Source organism: Narcine bancroftii, chromosome 9 (assembly GCF_036971445.1).
Source record: "Narcine bancroftii isolate sNarBan1 chromosome 9, sNarBan1.hap1, whole genome shotgun sequence".
Classification (NCBI taxonomy): domain Eukaryota; kingdom Metazoa; phylum Chordata; class Chondrichthyes; order Torpediniformes; family Narcinidae; genus Narcine; species Narcine bancroftii.
The window spans coordinates 81,911,379-81,925,144 of NC_091477.1; the positions used below are offsets into that span (position 1 = coordinate 81,911,379).

The 13,766-nt window shown below is 43.4% G+C and overlaps 1 protein-coding gene across 1 annotated transcript in view; it reads left to right on the forward strand.

The window, feature by feature from the left end:
- The window catches only part of LOC138742340 (uncharacterized), a 30,502-nt gene extending 17,028 nt beyond the window's left edge, over positions 1–13,474 (forward strand). The window contains exons 5-6 of the mRNA XM_069896630.1: positions 4,540–4,691; positions 8,156–13,474. Of these exons, the coding sequence (XP_069752731.1) occupies positions 4,540–4,691; positions 8,156–11,725 (3,722 nt within the window). The 3' untranslated portion in view covers positions 11,726–13,474. The remainder of the gene's footprint in view (positions 1–4,539; positions 4,692–8,155) is intronic.
- Positions 13,475–13,766: the final 292 nt, after the last annotated feature.

A 13,766-nucleotide genomic window follows, 5' to 3' on the forward strand; every position in this document is an offset into this window, starting at 1 on the left:
AAGAGCTGTAGCTAAAATTGAAGGAATCTGGTCAACATGATGGTTCACTTTGAATGGTTGCCATTTATAAAATGGCCTACAGTAAAATGACACAACTGGGCATATTATTTCCATCATTGATGCACTGCTCTTCCAAGGGTATTTATTCTTCCTGTAGTATGATAGGAGAAGGCCACTCCGATATAAAACCTACGACCCAAGGACCTCGCTGCCACGTCCCAGCTTGCTTGGCCACGGCACACGAACCATGGGTGTAAAGGGTGTGGCCAGTACTGCGTGCACTGCACTCCACCTAAAAGCTCCTTTGCGCAGGCCCGAGGACAGGTCCACGTCCTCCCCCTCCACGTCCTCCCCCTCCACGTCCTCCCCCTCCACGTCCTCCCCCTCCACGTCCTCCCCCTCCACGTCCTCCCCCTCCACGTCCTCCCCCTCAAAAGATGCTCACAAACTCAAGCTAGCATGCTGGAACATCAGAACCATGCTAGACAAGGCTGACAGCCACCGACCTGAACGTCGGTCTGCCCTCATTGCACATGAACTCCTCAGACTTGACATCGACATAGCCGCTCTCAGTGAAGTCCGCCTGGCAGATGTAGGCAGCCTCCAAGAACGCGGCGCGGGCTACACACTCTACTGGTCTGGCAAGCCTTCGGATGAACGACGCCTATCTGGTGTAGGCTTCATGGTCAAGAGCTTCATTGCCTCCAAACTCGAAAACCTTCCGACAGGCCTCTCGGACCGAATCATGTCCATGCGACTCCCACTTCAAAACAAGCGTCACATCACCCTCATCAGTGTCTATGCTCCAACCCTCCAGGCGGAACCAGCAGAAAAGAACAAGTTCTACACCGACCTGCGCAACCTCATCCAACGTACCCCTACAGCCGACAAGGTTGTCATCCTGGGCGACTTCAACGCTCGCATCGGCAAAGACTCAGAAACCTGGCCAGGAATCCTGGGCAAGCATGGCGTCGGCAAGTGCAACGACAATGGGCGCCTCCTGTTGGAGCTCTGCGCAGAACAGCGACTTGTCATTACAAACACCCTTTTTCAGCAGAGGGACAGCCTTAAGACCACCTGGATGCATCCCCGATCCAAACACTGGCACCTCCTGGACTACATCCTGGTGCGAGAAAGTGACAAACGAGATGTGCTCCACACCAGGGTCATGCCTAGCGCGGAATGCCACACTGACCACCGGCTGGTTCGCTGCAAGCTCAACCTTCACTTCAAGCCAAAGCCCATGAACAATAAAGCCCCCAGAAAGAGGTTCAATGTTGGAAACCTGCAGTCAGACGAAGCGAGAGGAAACTTCCAGGCAAATCTCAAAGCAAAGCTCGACGTTGCAACCCGCCTCACGGACCCGTCCCCTGAAACCCTCTGGGATCAGTTGAAGACTACCATACTGCAATCCACTGAAGAGGTACTGGGCTTCTCCTCCAGGAAAAACAAGGACTGGTTTGACGAAAACAACCAGGAAATCCAGGAGCTGCTGGCAAAGAAGCGAGCTGCCCACCAGGCTCACCTTACAAAGCCGTCCTGTCCAGAGAAGAAACAAGCCTTCCGTCGCGCATGCAGCCATCTTCAGCGCAAACTCTGGGAGATCCAAAATGAGTGGTGGACTAGCCTCGCCAAACGAACCCAGCTCAGCACGGACATTGGCGACTTCAGGGGTTTCTACGAGGCTCTAAAGGCTGTGTACGGCCCCTCACCCCAAGTCCAAAGCCCGCTGCGCAGCTCAGACGGCAAAGTCCTCCTCAGCAACAAGATCTCCATCCTCAACCGATGGTCAGAACACTTCCAATCTCTTTTCAGTGCCAACCGCTCAGTCCAAGATTCCGCCCTGCTCCAGTTCCCTCAACAGCCCCTAAGGCTAGAGCTGGATGAGGTTCCCACCCTGGATGAGACATATAAGGCAATCGAACAACTGAAAAGTGGCAAAGCAGCAGGTATGGATGGAATCCCCCCAGAAGTCTGGAAGGCTGGCGGCAAAACTCTGCATGCCAAACTGCATGAGTTTTTCAAGCTTTGTTGGGACCAAGGTAAACTGCCTCAGGATCTTCGTGATGCCACCATCATCACCCTGTACAAAAACAAAGGCGAGAAATCAGACTGCTCAAACTACAGGGGAATCACGTTGCTCTCCATTGCAGGCAAAATCTTCGCTAGGATTCTACTAAATAGAATAATACCTAGTGTCGCCGAGAATATTCTCCCAGAATCACAGTGCGGCTTTCGCGCAAACAGAGGAACCACTGACATGGTCTTTGCCCTCAGACAGCTCCAAGAAAAGTGCAGAGAACAAAACAAAGGACTCTACATCACCTTTGTTGACCTCACCAAAGCCTTCGACACCGTGAGCAGGAAAGGGCTTTGGCAAATACTAGAGCGCATCGGATGTCCCCCAAAGTTCCTCAACATGATTATCCAACTGCACGAAAACCAACAAGGTCGGGTCAGATACAGCAATGAGCTCTCTGAACCCTTCTCCATTAACAATGGCGTGAAGCAAGGCTGTGTTCTCGCACCAACCCTCTTTTCAATCTTCTTCAGCATGATGCTGAACCAAGCCATGAAAGACCCCAACAATGAAGACGCTGTTTACATCCGGTACCGCACGGATGGCAGTCTCTTCAATCTGAGGCGCCTGCAAGCTCACACCAAGACACAAGAGAAACTTGTCCGTGAACTACTCTTTGCAGATGATGCCGCTTTAGTTGCCCATTCAGAGCCAGCTCTTCAGCGCTTGACGTCCTGCTTTGCGGAAACTGCCAAAATGTTTGGCCTGGAAGTCAACCTGAAGAAAACTGAGGTCCTCCATCAGCCAGCTCCCCACCATGACTACCAGCCCCCCCACATCTCCATCGGGCACACAAAACTCAAAACGGTCAACCAGTTTACCTATCTCGGCTGCACCATTTCATCAGATGCAAGGATCGACAACGAGATAGACAACAGACTCGCCAAGGCATATAGCGCCTTTGGAAGACTACACAAAAGAGTCTGGAAAAACAACCAACTGAAAAACCTCACAAAGATAAGCGTATACAGAGCCGTTGTCATACCCACACTCCTGTTCGGCTCCGAATCATGGGTCCTCTACCGGCACCACCTACGGCTCCTAGAACGCTTCCACCAGCGTTGTCTCCGCTCCATCCTCAACATCCATTGGAGCGCTTACACCCCTAACGTCGAAGTACTCGAGATGGCAGAGGTCGACAGCATCGAGTCCACGCTGCTGAAGATCCAGCTACGCTGGATGGGTCACGTCTCCAGAATAGAGGACCATCGCCTTCCCAAGATCCTGTTATATGGCGAGCTCTCCACTGGCCACCGTGACAGAGGTGCACCAAAGAAAAGGTACAAGGACTGCCTAAAGAAATCTCTTGGTGCCTGCCACATTGACCACCGCCAGTGGGCTGATAATGCCTCAAACCGTGCATCTTGGCGCCTCACAGTTTGGCGGGCAGCAACCTCCTTTGAAGAAGACCGCAGAGCCCACCTCACTGACAAAAGGCAAAGGAGGAAAAACCCAACACCCAACCCCAACCAACCAATTTTCCCTTGCAACCGCTGCAATCGTGTCTGCCTGTCCCGCATCGGACTTGTCAGCCACAAACGAGCCTGCAGCTGACGTGGACTTTTTACCTCCTCCATAAATCTTCGTCCGCGAAGCCAAGCCAAAGAGTATGATCCCTTAGTCCTTGACATCTTTTGATACTTCACTTATGACCATAGATCTTGACAGCAAGTGTTAAAAGTTAAAAAAAGAAAATCAGCCAAACCTGGTCAATCTTGCCTTGAATCCACAAATGCACTATTCCAGCAGGAATTGTTGATTAATGAATAGCAGTGTGAAACTTAGTTAATTTTCTCTTTTTTGACCCAGGACTGTTAATCCAAGCAGCAGAGACATGTTGACTATTAGATCACCATGGAGTGACGCTAAAATAAAATGCTGCAGATGCTGGAATCTAAAACAAAAATAGAAAATCCTCAGTTGCTCAGGCAGCATCCGTGGTGAGGGAAATGAAGATTAACACCCGGATTATGATCACAAAACTGTTAGATTGTTGTTAAAATAAATAGAATAGCTTAACACATTTTCACTCAATTAAATTCAAACACCAATTCACCGCTTAAAAACAATGATCACTTCAAAAAATAATAATTCAAGTTTGTGTTCTTGTGTGATGTCACTTTGTTTCAAATAAGACCTCTTTCCTGACTAATGAAACATAACAGAGATAGAGTTTGAAATTCTGTTAAGGTCATAAAATTATGTAAAACTAATAGTGAAAGTATTGTAATAGATTTACACTCACAGTTTAAAAACTTTTAATTTTGAGATGACGTATTAATTAAAATGAGTTGAAGTCCATTTTAATTTTCACCAGTCGTAATGTTTACATTAAGCCATATACGGGGAGAGGAAAAGTTTGGAATTTATTTTCTCCAGAATTAACGTTCTCAAATTAGTGAATGATGATGAAATGAAAAACTGATTTTAGCTGCTTTCATTTCTTCTGTTTCTTACAGTTGATAAAGAGGAAGTTACTGTGGAGCCCAAAAAAGCAAGCAGCTTTTTAAGCAAACTGATACGTTCAAAGCGACATACAAAACGGTATCAAATTTCCCCAGATTTTTGGAAGGCATACCAGCATTTCAGTGACATAGGATTTGATGAAGGAGTAAGTAGATAATATTCTTAGGATTGGTGTAAAAAGTCAGCACATTTACCACTTGGAAGGAATTGGGAGGTAGCAGACAAGTCATTGCTAGTAACTGAGGTTAAACGGTGATCGTCGTTACTTAAGGCTAAACAGCATGTTGGCAGAGCAGACGAATAATTGAGAGGAACTGGTTTAACAATCCAGAGACCCAAATTCAAATCCCATCATAGCTGATGTCTAATTTAAATATGATGGCAGCTACTCTCAGTATGAGGATGAAACTTTGTCTCCTTCAATGTGGAAATTTTCTTAAAAACTTGCCATTTTTGTGACTTTTTATATAATTGATACATATATAAAGATATTTAGTATTGAATTCATTCATTTTAGTTTACTGTTGATTGCACTTTTTTTCTTAATTGTGCTGTTATCAATTCACACATTCTATAGCATCAATACAACCTTTGAGCTGAAATGTTCAATCTACCATCTACTAGGGAGCCAATAGAGTCCCTTTTAAACTAAATTCTCACAGGTTCATTAATCCAAATTTACAGACAGAAATTTATAGAACACGCCATTTTTTTTTTGGAAAGTTGCTCTACTAGATTATCTACTAGGAGCAATGCTAAAATGAACCTGGAATACTGATATTCACTAAATATTACTACCTTTGTGAAAGAAAAATTAGTGATCCTTTTAAAGCAGATCTTTAGAGTGTGTGAACTGGACAAATATTTTCCAGATGATGTGAGAATCACTTATTTAAAAAAAAAATTGAAATATAATGGCATGCACTAAATCTACTCTAAGGAGCTGGTGTTCTTGTGTCCTATTGTTTGTTCCTATTACATTGTCGTAATGGAACCTAAGTCATCTTGTAGCATTAACCCTCACATGGTTAAATGATTGCAAAATGTTTATTTCTGTTGGTGACCCAGACATTCTTTATTTGGCTACTGCTAGTGAGAACAGATTAATTGCTTAATCATCTCATTGCTATTATGTAAGACTGTTTGGTTTAACAATTTTTAAAATTTAAATTTAGACATACAGCATGGTAACAGGCCATTTTGGCCCACAAGTCTGTGCCACCTGATTTAACCTCCAACCCTGGTATGTTTCAAATAGTGGGAGGAAACTGGAGCCCCTGGGGAAAACCCACGCAGACACAGGGAGAATGTACAAACTCCTTACAGACAGTGTGGGATTCGAACCCCAGTTCCGATCACTGGTGCTGTAACGGCATTGTGCTAACCGCTACGCGAACCAAGCTGCCCTTAAATGCTTGCACCTAGCAACGGTATCCATTGAATCTATTTTTTGAAATCTCGTGCAACTCTTTTAAATGGTGAGAAGGGATGATATGAATATGTTTGTATTCTACATTTATTGTGATTTTTCAGTGAACAGGCCTTCCTTCTCAACTCCTCACCAAACATCTTTCCCATCATCTACAGAGAAATATTGAATTGGGCACTTTAAAATTATCTGCGTGTGGTTTCCTTTCTATTGACTTCTTCTACAACTCCAATTCAAGGATGCAAACTCTTGCCTTCTCACTCTATGTAATTTTTAACCTTTTCCTAATTGTATGAATTCTACTCACTATGAAGAGTTAGACAAAATCCATGGAAGTGCTGATAAATCATCTCACTAAAGGTGCTAGGTGATTTTCATCTCCAATAAGAGAAAATTCTATCTATTTACCCTCAACTCTCAACAGAATTCCTCACCAGCATTAGCCTTGGAATCACCAGAAACTAAATGATACATTGCAACCAGCAGAGCAGATCAGAGGCAATCCAGGTGGCACTGTTGGCATAGCAGTTAGTGCAACGCCTTTACAGTGCCAGTGATCAGGACCAGGGTTCGAATCCGCGCCGTCTGTAAGGAGTTTGTACGTTCTCCCTGTGTCTGTGTGGGTTTTATCTTACAGCTCCAGTTTCTTCCCACCGTTCAAAACCTATTGGGGCTGTAGGTTAATGAGGTGTAAATTATGTTATGTCCTCAGTTGTACCATCGGAGGACTTAATAAACTCAGAGAAGCTTGTAAGTTTACAGCACAAACTTTTACTCACATCTCAGGCTGCTGGTCATGGATGAAAACACTGTTGCACCTCCTGTAGTTCTCGGATGTCTGCGACTTTCTCTGCATGTGCTTTATGGCATCATCCCTTCAATCACTTTGCTGCATGATGGCTTGCACAGAGAGGGATTGAATTTGCATCCTAGTGGCCTCGAAGGCCCTAGCTGCATCTACGGGATCTGCTAGTGTCATGCTGTCTTTACCAATGAGAGATTTCTACACTTCAGGATGAGCGCTTCCCCAGATTAATTGGTCGACTATTCTCTCCTCTATTTCTTTGAACTTGCATTTTGCTGCCATGTTCTTCAGCCTTGTGAGGAAATTAACTACTGACTCGTCAGGCTCTTGTTTTAATCCTTGGAACTCATCTCGCTTTATTCTATGGTTGGATTTCGGTTCCAGATGAGAGGAAAATTTTCTAATATCTTTTCTGGGTTATTTTCTTCCACTTCAGCCAACTCCCAGCTATTAAACAGTCTAGTCCTCGCTCCCCCATCCAAAGAAGGATGCAACTAACTTTTCCCTCTGGTGTGATTCCCTTGAGGAGACTTTTGAATGCCAGGTTGCATTTCTGCTTGAACTTTTTAAAAGCCTCTTTGATGTCGCCGGCTTTCCCGTCCATTACTGGGTGTAAAGCTGCTGCTGTGGCGGCCATCTTCTTATCCAGCTCTGGTAGTCAGGTTATGCTGCTTTTTCTTTGTTTCCTTCTCTTCGTGTTTATTTTGATTTATAGGGATTTTTTTTTCTATATGGGCAGCATGTACTTGTGGGCCAATATGGTTTGTTACCCTGCTGAATGTCTAAATTTAAAATTAAAATTTAATTTACCAACTCACCAACACATTCTCAATGGTGATTGAGTGTGGTCAATAATTGTTGGCAATTCCCAAATCCAAACCCCCCCCCCCCCCACCACCTTTTTGACATTGAAATTCTGAGAACTTCCCTTCATTTCCAAAGAAAAATATTCTAACTTCCCTAGAAGGTCAATTGATTGGATAACATTTCAAGCTTCAATGAGCTGAAACCTATGATTTCAGTAAGGTAGTTTCCAATTTGAAATGAACTGTCAACTAGAGATGAACGGAGTGAAAATGGATTGAATGGTCAGAAATATAGCAAGCAAGTCAGCCATACAAGAAGACTTGCATATTTCCCAGATACTGGCTTCAAAAGGCAGATATATTCTTAAATTCCTTGTTGAAGGGGAAATTCTGCAAACGAGAACAGTGAAATCATAAATGCAATTGTCAAATAAAATTAAGAACTATTTTACCAGTTGTAAGATGGAAGAATTAGTAGAGGAGGTGTATGAAATGTGGTGATATGCCAAATGTTTACAACAGGTCCTGTTTTATCATTACTGCTTCCTTTTCACTTCTGCATTTTCCAGGTGTATGAAATGGACAGGGTTTACCTACAGTATCTCCAGGCCAGGAATAGAGATGAATCTGCTAGGTCACATCAAGCACTCCTGCAGCGTCTACAGGAAGAGGATTGTGACATTGACATCGATCCTGATTGTCAGGCTCTTTACAAGCATTCATTTCAGACTTCGAAGTCTTGTGATCCATATAAAGATCCACGTTGCAGGATTGAATCTTCCCACTGTGATCCAAAAAAGGATCCTTACTGCAGAACAGAAATATACCCTTGTGATCCACAGAAAGACCCCTATTGCAGAGCATCAGCAGCCTACTCCTGTGATCCAAAGACCGATCCTTACTGCAGAACAGAAGCATACCCTTGTGATCCACATAAAGATCCCAATTGTAACATTGTGCCATGTGATCCATATAAAGATCCCAACTGTAGAACTCAACTGCAATCATGTAACCCTCAGAAAGACCCTTATTGCAACCCTGAATCCCATGCTATGCACTCTGTCCCATTTCCATGTGATCCACGTTATGACCCAAAGTGTAACCAACAATCCTTCACTTATGCACAATATGCTCAATTAGTAAACCAGTACTGTAATCCATATGACCCAAACAATCCGTACTGTCAGGCACTGGTTGCTTATCTCAAGCAAGCATGTGATCCGTACTCCGATCCTAACTGTTTTCCAAGAACAAAGAAGGAAGTGCATTCTGCACATCGGGCCTGTGACCCTGCAAAAGATCCCTACTGCAGTTCCACGGCAGCTGTTTCCAAAACTCCATATGATTGTGATCCATACTACGATCGCCACTGCCAAATGGCATTCCATCCCAAGGATGAGCCTGCACCAGATGCTGAGTGTGATCCCCGATCTGACCCCCACTGTCGGCCCGATAGTTCAGTATATGGCGATAGAACTGAATTTCACTGTAATCCATATGATCCCAGCTGTCGTCAAAATGTGAAATCGATCAACTGGGCTGTTGCAGACCCCCATTGTGATCCTGCATATGATCGCAAATGTCACAGGCCACAACGTGTGTATAGAGGTCAAACAAAGGATGGTTATCCTTGCGATCCACATTATCATCCAGATTGTTATCCTGTTCATAATTCCCAAATTGGCACTAGCTGTGATCCATATGATTCCAATTGTCAAGTAAATGAAGAGAATAACCATATTGCTGAACACAGCCAAAACTGTGATCCTACACGCGATCCTTATTGTCGAGAAGCAGCAGCCACAGAGAAATGTGACCCATACACTGACCCAGAGTGTTATGCCCGATACTACGCTAGACAAGAACAAAGAAGAAACACAGAGAACTGTGACCCATACACTGACCCAGAGTGTTATGCCCGATACCACGCTAGACAAGAACGAAGAAGAAACATAGAGAACTGTGACCCATACACTGACCCAGAGTGTTATGCCCGATACCAGGCTAGACAGGAACAAAGAAGAGACACAGAGAACTGTGACCCACACACTGACCCAGAGTGTTATGCCCGATACCAGGCTAGACAGGAACATAGAAAAGACACAGAGAACTGTGACCCATACACTGACCCAGAGTGTTATGCCCGATACCAGGCTAGACAGGATCAAAGAAGAGACACAGAGAATTGTGACCCACACACTGACCCAGAGTGTTATGCCCGATACCACGCTAGACAACAGCAAAGAGGAGACACAGAGAACTGTGATCCATACACTGACCTAGAGTGTTATGCCCGATACCAGGCTAGACAGGAACAAAGAAGAGACACAGAGAACTGTGACCCACACACTGACCCAGAGTGTTATGCTCGATACCACGCTAGACAACAGCAAAGTGCAGACATGGATAACTGTGACCCACACACTGACCCAGAGTGTTATGCCCGGTACCACGCTAGACAACAGCAAAGAGGAGACACAGAGAACTGTGACCCACACACTGACCCAGAGTGTTATGCCCGGTACCACGCTAGACAACAGCAAAGAGGAAACACAGAGAACTGTGACCCACACACTGACCCAGAGTGTTATGCCCGATACCAGGCTAGACAACAGCAAAGAGGAGATGCAGAGAACTGTGACCCGCACACTGACCCAGAGTGTTATGCCCGATACCATGCTAGACAACAGCAAAGAGGAGATGCAGAGAACTGTGACCCACACACTGACCCAGAGTGTTATGCCCGATACCATGCTAGACAACAGCAAAGAGGAGACGCAGAGAACTGTGACCCACACACTGACCCAGATTGTTATGCCCGATACCACGCTAGACAACAGCAAAGAGGAGTCGCAGAGAACTGTGACCCACACACTGACCCAGAGTGTTATGCCCGATACCACGCTAGACAACAGCAAAGAGGAGACACAGAGAACTGTGACCCACACACTGACCCAGAGTGTTATGCCCAATACCACGCTAGACAACAGCAAAGAGGAGATGCAGAGAACTGTGACCCATACACTGACCCAGAGTGTTATGCCCGATACCAGGCTAGACAGGAACAAAGAGGAGATGCAGAGAACTGTGACCCATACACTGACCCAGAGTGTTATGGCCGATACCAGGCTAGACAGGAACAAAGAAGAGACACAAAGAACTGTGACCCACACACTGACTTAGAGTGTTATTCTCAATCACATGCCAGGAAGCCAGAAAGAACAGCTACAGAGAACTGTGATCCATACACTGATCCTGCATGTAACTCCCAAACCCATAGTAAAGAACAAGTAAGAACTGATGTAGAAAATTGTGACCCATACACTGATCCTGAATGTTATTCCCTAGCTCATTCAAGAGAGGAGGAAGAAATAGCCATTGAGAAGTGTGACCCATACACTGATCCTGAATGTTATTATTCATTGTATCTTGCTAGAGAGCAGGAAAGAAAAGCCATGGGGAACTGCAATCCAAATTTTGAACCACATTGTGATGAATATCAATCTCACATTAATGAGCAAATGCAATATGGAACAGCTGCAGAAGATTGTGATCCAAATTATGATCCAAACTGCCGCAATCAACTAACTAATTCAAATGAATCAGATCGCCCTCTCTCCCATAGCAGGGAGACAACAGATACTGAAGGATGTGACCCTAATGACCCCTACTGTGGTAGAGGAACGATGGGCTCTCATGGATCAGAGCAAAGCTGTAACCCCGATTATGATCCTGATTGTGACAGATCTCAGTCTCACAATGATCACCAAATGCACAAAGAAGATTGTGACCCACATTCTGATTCTAATTGTCACCGTGAACGGGAGGATGTGTACGAAACAGATCCTGAATGTGATCCTGACGACGATGTTGAGTGCCACCGATTCTCCTCAAAGGACGAAGAGCTGGATTCCCAAGATACTAGCCGTTACCAAATGATCTGTGATCCAGACCTTGAGTATTCATGTCCTTTTGAGAATTATATTGATGATGTGACAAGAGCTTCTGATGAATACTACCAAGGATATAACCCTTACAATGCAGAATATGATAACAATTATCCAAGTGATCAGGAGGCTCGTGTATCTGAAATGGAAGTTGCTTCCCAAGGAAATGTAAATGTTTTAGAAAGAGATTAATTCAATTTCTTTGACTTTTTAGCTTTGCACAGAAAGCTATTTGTGGTGCCTTTATTCATATTGTATTGTCTTTGAATAATGTTAGAAAGATGTGGATCTAAAAGTTTAAATAAATAAAAAAAAACACTTATACCAATCTGTGTCAATGCCAGATGTGTTTCACTGGGATTCTTGAATGCAGTTTACTTTAAAATGATCATTATAAACTGGTGAAATATCTTAAACCATAATTGGGTACTAAAGATGGGACTGCAATTTTCTCTCTTTCATAGACTTTAAGTAATACCTGAATCATGTGCAAAAACTTAAGCAGGATTTTGATGATCTTTGATGGTGTGGCTTTCATATTATGAAAACAATATATTTAAAATTTTTTGTTGGCATTGTTTCTGATAAGATGTCAGTATAATCAAATAAAAATTGTGTTCATTTCTCTTGGCATTGATGAGTCTAATATGTAAGTAGTCTTGGTCCTCAATTTTTTAGTTGGTCATATCTGAAGGCCAAATGTTATACAATGTTTTCTACAAAAAGATGAAAGATAAAACTCTGTTATGTTCTGCAAATTAATCCAATTATATTACTTCTTTCACTGGATATAAAAAAAAATAATTAAGTGACTTTGTCTGTTTAGTAACACAAGAAGTTATCAGGATATGTAATGCCTGAAGAAACTAATAATTACATAAAATACATTGGTAAATAAGGAAGTTCAAAAATCATGAAATATTCCAAAAAGCCAACACATTTGAACTATTTAATGATCTTCTGCTGTAAACGTACATGGTGCTGATTTGATTAAATTTTAAAAGTAATTTATTTGCTAATACAGGGATTTCTGTAAGAGGGTTACAATGTTTATTCAAAAGATGTTGGAGATTAGGGCAAATGATCAAAAGTTTAGACAAGAAGACAGTTTTAATGAACATTCACTATTCGTTTCCATAACCCTAAAATTATTCTATATAACCATATAACCACTTACAGCACAGAACAGGCCAGTTCGGCCCTACTAGTCCATGCCATAGCAAATTCCCACCCTCCTAGTCCCACTGACCAGCACCCGGTCCATACCCCTCTAGTCCCCTCCTATCCATGTATCGATCCAGTCTTTCCTTAAATGTAACCAATGATCCCACCTCGACCACATCTGCCGGAAGCTCATTCCACATCCTCACCACCCTCTGCGTAAAGAAATTTCCCCTCATGTTCCCCTTATAATTTCCCCCCTTCAATCTTAAACCATGTCCTCTATCAAGTGCCTATCCAATTATCTTTCAAGCAAGTGAAATCCTGATGCAAGTCACTTTTGAAATCTCTCTTACTACTTCCATCCCTTTCAAATCCCTTTTTTTAAAATGAAAATATTTATTTCAGCTCTCTGCACTCCTGCATACGATGATTCAGGTATTACTGATATTTAATCTCCATAATTTCTCCTTATTCTGTCTATGTTCAGTACTTTGCATGCCCTCATATCAGGTTTCTCCTTCCCTTTTTATTTATCCTCTCAGCTAGCTTATCTTTTTGGGCAGCATGGTTAATATGATGCTATTTCAGCGATTGTGACCTGGGTTCAAACCTGGTTCTGTCTGTAAGGAGTTTATATATTCTCCCTATATGTGTGGTTTTAACCAGCTGTTCTGATTTCCTCCCACCCTCCAAAATGTATGGGGTTGTAGGTAAATTTGGGTGTAATTGGGCGGCACGGTTTTATATGGCCGGAACCAGCTTCTACCCTGTTGTAAATAAAATGTAAAATGTAAAAAACCCTATCATGTTGTAGTCTCTTCATGTTTTACTACACATTCAAACTTGCTTCATCTGCTAAACTGGAAATATTATCTTGTATACCCATATCCAAGTCAATGAGGGGATAGACAGAGTAAATGTAGGCAAGCTTTTTCCACGGTGAAATACAAACCAGAGGACATGGATTAAGAGTGAAAGGGGAAAAGTTGAGGGGGAACATGAGGGGGAATATCTTCACACAGAGAATGGTGGGGGTGTGGAATGAGCTTCCAGCCAAAGTAGTGAATGC